Source organism: Aphanomyces astaci, assembly GCF_000520075.1.
Source record: "Aphanomyces astaci strain APO3 unplaced genomic scaffold supercont1.8, whole genome shotgun sequence".
Classification (NCBI taxonomy): domain Eukaryota; phylum Oomycota; class Saprolegniomycetes; order Saprolegniales; family Verrucalvaceae; genus Aphanomyces; species Aphanomyces astaci.
In genome coordinates, this window is record NW_009798271.1 from 231,855 (window position 1) to 240,838 (window position 8,984).

The following is an 8,984-nucleotide window of genomic DNA, read 5'->3' on the forward strand; positions in this document are numbered from 1 at the left end:
CGATAATTTGATAGTATATCCACCACCTGTCTCGGATTTGTCGCTGCTACCTGGGCAAGGCATTGCAGGGTGCTAGATGACGCACCTGGGCCACCACGACCGTCGTCCACACGCCGTAGTCCATCTTGCCGGAGTTCTTGTCCTTGTTCCGGGACCTATGAGTCGTTAGGAGATGCGCGACAGGCGCTTGAACCGAGATGGCATGTTGCCCCCATGATCCAGAAACTCATTGCCGACAAGGACGTAGTGACGGCGCATATGGTTGAGGATCACCTGGCGATGGCGTTGGTGGACTTGCCGGACCAGTTGGAATAGCGCTGCTAGTGACCCACTTGAACCCAGGGCATCCCAATGGTGCGACGGTAAACGCTATTGTACCGTTTCTGGGGTCAAATACAGACGCTGAAAAACGGCGCGGGAATAAATGTTCAAATTAGCGTATGGTGCTCGACATCATATGATTCAATTCGTCACACATCAAGTTACTGTGTGAATGTTCCCTAACGTTAACTTTATACTGGTACTCGAATGTCTTAGGTTCACATGCATCGTCGCTGTTGCTGTTATTGCTGCTGGCGGTGATGTGTAGTGGTATGAATATTCTACGCTGGCACCGCACATGCTGAACTATTAATAGTATGTATACAGGTCTTCATATTTGCTATACCTCTATAAAAGCGGTGTGCCAATTGTTGGCGTACTCCGGAGTACTACGTAGTATTATTTTAACCTTCGGTGTTGTATGGTTACGAGTATACATATTCAGAGGTTTGTTCTGTGATTGGTGTTTTTCCAATTTAGGGATCAGCGATTGGCTTAGTTTTATACGTCGTTAATTGGCACATTACGCCATTATACATGTACAATTGTGCGAAATACATTGTGTTGTGGTTGGAAAACGTAGTGCAACCTGCACTACAACGATTCTTACAGCCAATCACTGTTGAGAGTGTTTTTGATTGGCTAGAATTCATGAATGCGACGGAAGAACCATTCCAACTTCAGGTCACATTGCAAGTCGGTCGAGTCATTCCACGTCCTGCCAGTGTCTACTGTACCCGGGACCATCTACAAGCACAAGCAAACACATCCAATATACGATTGCCAATCCACCTTCTCTGTAAACTAATTCAACCTCCTCGTACACGTCAGAGTATGGTCGTCGACTGGCTTCCTGCTCGCTGCTCCGAGCGTTTGCGCTTCTTGAAGACCCGAGGCGTCTTGGAAGGCTCGAGTTGGCGGAGAAGACGGACAAGCGTCGTGATGTTGAGCTGTCCGTCACGCCGCACACGTTTCGCTGATGTTTCACCGCAGAGTTGGTCGAAAAGGCCTCGCGCCGTGTCGAACGACGTGGAGACCTCTTGCTCCGAGGGGTTGAGGGCCATGTTCCGACCTGATACTGACACAAAATGGTCCGTTAGTTTCTCCAGGACAAATTTCCACTCGTAAAACATGTTTCTCGCAGCTCGGGTGGCCAAATCTTGGGTATTAATCTTTCGATACGGCAAGACTTTTCGCGAATATTTCCACGCCACCATAATTTCCATACTGTTGCAGCATCGACACTAGGAAACACAAAATTCTCGGGTTGTGGTATTTGTCAGCTTGTGGAATTTGTCACCCCAGTGAAATGGCTCATACACCAGAGGCTGCGAATCAATTGGCAATTGTTGTGCGGGGGACATGGCGCTATTTGACTGTTGGATGGACGACAAGGCACTGGCAATAGACGACTCTAGAACCGATCGTGTAATGTTGCCAGCTACCACACCATGGTCTTCGACAATACTCCGCACGCCGTCCAAAATCTTGGCGGGCATGGATATCAAAATCACTTCGTTTTTTCCCAATTTCCTGTATATTTCAACATAAGGAGGGATTCCGCTGGCTCGCAAGCATGACGATGTTGAGCCCGAAATCACAATAGTAGTAAGATTGGCAAACAGGTCTGGGTTCGTAAACAGCGATGTGGACAGCAGGGCATGGTGAGGAGGCAAGGACCCAATCAAAACAATTCGGTGATACACCAAACTTGCCAAAATAAGCTGTAAAATTGGAACCAGGTGGATTTCGGAGCAAACGGACAGAAACATAATCTGGACAGCCTGGCCAACCACTAAGTCGTTACCACCCGAAAGATGTGGAGGCAGGACAGCAAAGTCAGCGCAGTTCAGTGGTAATCCAGCCACACATCGACCAGTGAACTGGTCACCAGCTGCCTCATACCGAAAGTACCTCTCCATGACATTTCCGAGGGACCATCCACACCGAAGGCACACACTGATAATTGACGGACCCCCGGTGCTGCCCGATGACACAAACGTAGCAGCACCCTTCCAAATGGAGTGAGTCCCAATGTCCTTCTTTGCTTTCGAGCTGCCTCCGCAAACCAACGCAGCAAGTGACTTTCCAAAGCGATCCTAATAAAATAATCTAACTTGATTGGAGTGTGACATGACTAATCACCTTTTGATTTTAACCAGGGAACACGCTGGTTGGGGACATCCTACTGTTACAAGAAAGATAGAGCCCCAGAGCGACAAAGACGCATGTCGCCGGCTTGAACGGGTTGGAGTAACAGTGCTTTGGATCCTTGTTTTTCGTTCCTAATTAAATATATGAAATCACATTCCGCATAAACAAACATATACCAATTCTAACCTTCCTGGTTGGTCTTGGTTTTAAAGAATGTGAAACCAATGCTGTCATCCTCACACGTCATGTGATCGAACCTATATGCAAACATAACTATCCTGAGCAAGACATAGTGCCATACCGGACTGTCTCTGTTGGATTTCGAGCGACACATAAGGTTCCACGACAGAACCAGGAACAAATGCGCGAAGCCACCATCGCTGAGTGCCATGCTCTTTGCGCACAGCGACTCGAAAACATCAAACGTCATCGGACACTTTCCTCCGTACACTTTTTCACCAGTTTGAAGCCCATGGGCCACGCTCGTTCGTAGTCCTATTACAATTGCCATAACTCAAAAGCTCAAAAATATTAAAATATGTAATACCCGAAAAAATCTCCTTGATGTCTTCGCCATATTCCACTGGTAATTATACACCTTGGTCCTTGTAAAGGCTCTGGATGGCACTGCGATACCCGCTGATTGTTCCCACCTCGACATCCTTGTTTTGGACTGTCCATTCTATGAAGGAGAGGAAGTGCTTGTAGGTGAAGTGATTAAGGTCCAGCGTCGTTCCGTCTCAGCTCTCACTACATGGACCCAGATGGTCGTGCAGTCCTGCCTGTACAACCCATTTCTTGATTTGGTTGATTCCAGATGTGTATCCACATCTCGTTTGTTGGGAGATTCGATTTCGCCGAGCACTGGCTATGGTGAAATCCTCCTGCCGAGGCATCGCAGTGGCGTCGTTTGGGATCCTTTGAATCGATTCAATTGGCCACATACATTGGGTTTTTGTGACTTTTCATTGGCTGCTGGTAACATAGTGCAGTGTGCACTACGTTTTCTTCCTACATCGCGATATTATTTTTTCGAATTGTACAACTTAGATATTGTATGTCGTTTCCAATAAAATTAGTATTTTTGTTGCAAACAAATCGAAAATGCAGTGCCTCCTGCACTACGATTCCGGTAATTATATCAATACTTCACTGCATTTTCCGGATTATGCTTGGTGGATTGCACTGAAAATTGTCTACAATTTAGGGCACTTTAGGATGCAAAAAGGATGCCTCAATCAAGAATTATGGTCATTCTCCGTAAAACCAAAAAAGTTGTATTGCAATTACGTTATCGCAAGGAGCGTAGCCAGCCAGCCAGCCACATTTCTACCGTTGTTGATTCTGTAAAACTAACTATAAAAAAACAAACTTTCCCCATCCAGGTAAAAAATGAATTTTGTAATACTATTAATATTTCGAAGTAAGGTTATACAGTATATACTACGTATTAATAGTACTGGTAATCTACTACCGGTATAGGGGTATTGACTTTAGCCTTTGGAAAAATGATGCATTCAGAGCATCTCTACCACTATTCCAGTAAAACCCCGAAACCCCGAAACCCTGTACATAAATAGCATCTCCACCATATTAACGTTATGGAATCAAAACGTGGAGTGGCATCCAGGCCTTTGGAAATATCGTAACCTTTAACGTTAAATTAGGGAGGGGGTTTGGGGGTTCGGGGTTTCGACCGAAATCATTGTTTATTCGTCGGATATCAGGGGCAACGCCCGTCGATACGCTGCCGCGTGGACGTGGTGGTTGGGAATACTCGACGCCTCGTCGGACAAGTCGACACTGAAAACGCGCCACAACTTGATGTCCAACGCGTGCATGGTTTCGTGGTGCTGCAACGTGAGAATCCCATTCATGGCGGCCGACATGCGGTCCATGTAATACACGTCGCAGGACATCCACTTGGACAAATCAAACAGGTACTTGGCGCCTGCATACACAAAGATGGACTTGATGTGTACATCGCTGGCGACTCGACGACGCACCAGTATCCTCGCGGCGACAAAGCAAACCAATTTGCTTGCCAAGACAAGCATCGCCAGCGTCACAAGGCGACTGACGTGGCCAATGGCAATGTCGCCGCTCGTACACACGATTTGCGCATCCATTTGGACAATCGCGCATCATTGCGCCAGGGACACGACGTGGGTCACGGGCCAGTAGTAGCTCAAACTCGCAGTGATGGTCCACACCAGAATGCTGTTGGTCGTGGCGTAGTACGGCGTGTACCCTTGCGTGAGCGGCAAGGCGAGGTCGTCTACGATCGCCACCATCCACGTAACTTCGTTGGCTGCGAGGACCGTCTTGTACCATGGCGGGTGCCCGACTCGGAACGTCGACATGTACGCATCAAAGGCCAGCTCGAGCATGGCCGTGGATAGCAGGCCGATGGCGGTGAGGCCACGGAGAAACAGGAGCGGCCGACCCACCCACACGATCGCCCCGACGCGCTGTAGCTCGAGCAAGTTGCTTACCTCGATTTGGCCGTGGCTGGCAAACACGTACAAGAGCAGCAACGACGTCACGGCGATCATGGCCAGCGTAATGTACCATACGGCACTTCGCATGTAAATAGAAAAGTTCACGGGGGTTTGGGCGCCGTCCACTTGCTGCTGGAGGGGTGCCGTGTACTCTGTGAGAATCGCCATCGTCCCAACGTCGCCCTGAAACGACACCACTTCTCGCAACCCCAAAGTCCATTCGATCAAGTACATCCACGAGAAAAAGGCAAACTCGTCGCCGCCAAAAGGGTCTTCCAGTACACGATACCGATACAACTCGACGGGGTCGTCGACACTTGTCTGGCCAAACTGAATCATTTCCACTCGAGTGTTTCGAATGGCAGTAGTTGCAGCCTCCATCAAGTCGAGAAGCACTAGATCAACCAAGTACGTCGACACGAACGACACGGTTTCGTTGACAAAGTCGGTGCATTTCGCTTGGTATTGCACGTTTTGGGCGCAGATGCGGGCGACGTCGGTCAGGTTGGACAAGAGGACGGATGTGACGAGGTACCGACGCGTGGGGGCGATGAGGGTCCACGTAATAATCGATTTGCATTGCGCTTCCCACGACGGGAACGACACCATGCCCATGGCGATCGATCCCTGGCCTGCAAAGGGCACTTCGGCGCAAAACGGACTGCCCCCCACAGGCAAAAAGTTGACGTCGGTCCACGCTTTGGGGGCTGGTGTGATGCCGCTGGACGGGTCTGTGATGTTGTAAAAGTCACGTTTCGCGTCGTGATTGGTCCCAAGCACTCGGTTGAGCATGTCAAAAATAATGGCCACGGCGTGCTTCGCCGCCTTTGGGCACGTGATGAAGTGCATATCAATCGACCCAAACGGCCCGATCACGTTGCGAAATCGCTGGTGGATCTGAGACAACGCGGGCGGGAGCGTCCCGTTAAGTTGTAGAACCGCCTCTAGCGACGTGTTGGCAAACGCATACAAAGGCGACGATCGCACGAGGCTGCGTCCAGAGAGGAGGAGGGGGGGATGGGAGGGGCCGCTGCTGCTACTTCTATTTGGAGCCACCGCGTCGAAATCGTTGGCGAGGCCCCAGTACATGATGAACGTGGCTTGCTTCGCGAGGCGGAACGACGTGTTTTGGTACTGCAAAGTGAACGGGTACGACACGCCGTAGAGGTTGGAGATTGTGTACGAGTTGATAAGTCCGATGCGCTTGAAGTTTTGCCACTGCGTGTCAAACGTCGTGATGTTGTGGGCTCGCCACAGGGCGATTTCGTCCGCGATGGAGAGGACGAACGCTGGACTCAGCGTGTCCTGCAGCCATTGCTGGCCTTGCGTTGTGCTCTGCACTTCGTTTGCAATGCCAGAAGTAAATGCGTCCCCCCAACACGACTTGAACTCGCGGGAGTCGACATTCCGTAATACAGACTCTATAAACACGGCGCCGTTTGCGGTCATGCTGGCTTTGCATCGGGCTTGCCGCGAGGCAGAGTTGGCGAGCTCCCACCGCTGATTGAAGTCCACGTAGCAATACTGGGTGAAGATCCAAGGCACGTCGCACCCGCTGGTAGCCCGAAGCCCTGCGATCGCCTGGTCCAGCGCATTCAGGCGCGTGTACTGCAATTCGGCGCCAAAGTTGGCCACCGAGGGGACCATGGCCACAGACTGGTCGAACGCGCCTTCGACCGCAACCTGGTTCGAGTCGAGTTGAACAAGCGGTTTGTCGATTAAGAGGGGGGGGGCTTCTCGACCGAGCACGATCCATTCGTTGAGCCAGGTCGCCGTGAATGCGTGGGCGCCTGTCATATTGAATTTAGCCCAATACAAGTCATTGGCGAGGTTCACTTGGGTCATTTCAAGGTACGACACGCTGCTCACGATCGCGCCAACGGTATACGCGACGGCAAACGCAGTTTTCGCGTGCTGAATCACTTGGGCGGGTCGCGTCATCTTGACGGGGGCCAGGTACAATAACAAGCTAATGTGGGGCGACACGGTACTTTTACCGCGGACACTAGACGCGTGCGCCCGGAACTCGTGGACGTCGTGGCTGGTGCAGGTCTTGGGCTGCTTGGTTTCGTGCCAGAGCCACAACTTGACGTCAAACGTGTACGATTCACCCGCCCACGCGAGTGGAAGGAACCTCGCCATGATGCACGACACTTTGTCCACATGGTACGCCGAGACATTGCTTTCGTCGGGGGCGTCCAGGTAGCTATCGGCAATGCCCAGCGCATGTCGTGTCGCTTTCACCGTTTGAAACGTCGATTCACTCGTTTCCACACTTGCTTTCTGAGGCTTCACACGTCGAAGCAGCCACGTTGCCATCAGCCCCACTACGCACACAGCCCCTTGAAGCCCCAGAATCAACACGACACGATCGACGCTGCCAATTTCAAGGCGTCCACACGTGCACACGACGGTTTTGTCGTAGTCGTCGGACGCACACTCTCGATTCAATTGCGCTCGGGGACGGACGGGGGCTGCCATTTCAAGAACGACGAGCCCCCCCATGCTAGCAGCTCACTGAGGGGGCCGCATACCTTGGTCAAATCAGCCGTCATAACTGCTAAGATGTCGTTGACGACGTACGTGACCCACGTCGCTTCGCCCGAAATGACGAGAATATCCAGAAACGAACGATGGGTCAACATAAACCGCGACGACGATTGTGGCACATCGGACGACACGGATACCACCTGGGCCGTGCTGAGCAGCAGAATCGCCGTCAACCCCCGAACAAACATGACGGGACGCCCGACCCAGACGAACCCGACGATGTGGTTGAACCAGAGCAAGTTGGGGCCGTGGGCGTTGGCCACAACCATCGCGCACAGAATGGAGACAACCGCCACGATCACGAGGACCAAGGACGCGTACACGGCTATATAGTAGATGACGCGCGACGCCGACTGATTCGAGTCGGCGTTGCTGGTAAATATCTGGGGAGTGTCCGCCGACGAGATCAAGACGAGAGTTGAGATATCGCCTTGAAATGACACGACCTCGCGCTGGCCGTGCACCCAATCGTAGAGCATACTCCACCCGTAAAACGACCACAGCGGGTCGTCGACGAGCCCATGGCGGAGGATTGAAAACGGCGACGATGGCGAAGTTGAGACGTATTGCATGACGCTGATTTCGAGCACTGTGACGGCCTTGGAGGCTAGTGGCCACATGGGCCCTAACGTTTGAACGACGGTATCGAAAGCGGGGATCGATGCGAGCATGTGGTGCACAGCTAGACGGCAACCAAGAACGTCCTCTTGTCCATCGCACAACGAACCAATGGGTTGGTTTCGAGTCGCCAGTCCAGCAAACAGGACAGAGTACTTGTTGAAGTCCGTCGTGAGGGGACGTTGCGATGTGCAAATGTCGTAAAAGTTGAACGCTTGTTGGACAAATGCTTGGGGGGCGCCACCTAGACACACGGGGTTGCCACCGTAGAAGGCCAAGCTAGGATCGAGCCAACTTGCCGGTGGCGCGTACATGACGAGGCTGTCTACCATCCCATCCAATGGCGTGCGAAGTGCAGGGTTGGTCGCAACTTCTGATTGCAACGTATCGTGAAACGCTGTGACCAGCGCCTGCAGAGGTACCGGCACGCGAACGTAATACGAATCCACGGCCGTAAACGGCCCCAGCGTCGCCCGGAAGGCCCCAATTTGTCTCGGGTACGTGCCATTCACGGGTTGAATGCCGAGGTACAGCTCTATGTTCACAGGCGGATCGTTCAAGAACGAGTCGGGGGCGGCGTGCACGAGGCTGCGGTTCTCTGTGAGCATCGTGTTGAGGTCGTTGATGGGCATCCAGTACAACAGGACGGACGTCCACGTTTCGTCGGTGCGGGGGACGTTCTTGAGCGGAATGTCCAGTGACATATGCCCAAAGCGTTGTCAATGCGCATGGTTTCGGAAATACCCGTTTGCCAATAGTTGAGCCATTGGACTTCAAACGACGAGATGTTGTGGCTCTTCCAATAGGCAGCTTCTTCAATTTCTGAGGTGGTGGCTCGGG

General features: G+C 51.9%; 3 protein-coding genes across 3 annotated transcripts; all 3 read right to left on the reverse strand.

The window, feature by feature from the left end:
- Positions 1-165: 165 nt before the first annotated feature.
- H257_04583 (hypothetical protein) lies at positions 166-2,866 on the reverse strand (the record flags this gene model as incomplete). Its single annotated transcript, XM_009829168.1, has 4 exons — positions 166-331; positions 1,168-1,393; positions 1,622-2,420; positions 2,777-2,866. The coding sequence occupies 4 exons, from the start codon at positions 2,864-2,866 to the stop codon at positions 166-168; spliced, it is 1,281 nt and encodes a 426-aa protein (XP_009827470.1).
- A 1,318-nt stretch (positions 2,867-4,184) lies between these two features.
- H257_04584 (hypothetical protein) lies at positions 4,185-4,604 on the reverse strand (the record flags this gene model as incomplete). The annotated part of the gene is made up of 1 exon (XM_009829169.1): positions 4,185-4,604. The coding sequence occupies one exon, from the start codon at positions 4,602-4,604 to the stop codon at positions 4,185-4,187; it is 420 nt and encodes a 139-aa protein (XP_009827471.1).
- Positions 4,605-4,619: 15 nt separating this feature from the next.
- On the reverse strand, positions 4,620-7,481 carry H257_04585 (hypothetical protein; the record flags this gene model as incomplete). Its single annotated transcript, XM_009829170.1, has 1 exon — positions 4,620-7,481. One exon carries the CDS (start codon positions 7,479-7,481, stop codon positions 4,620-4,622), a length of 2,862 nt encoding a protein of 953 aa, XP_009827472.1.
- Between the last annotated feature and the right edge of the window lie 1,503 nt (positions 7,482-8,984).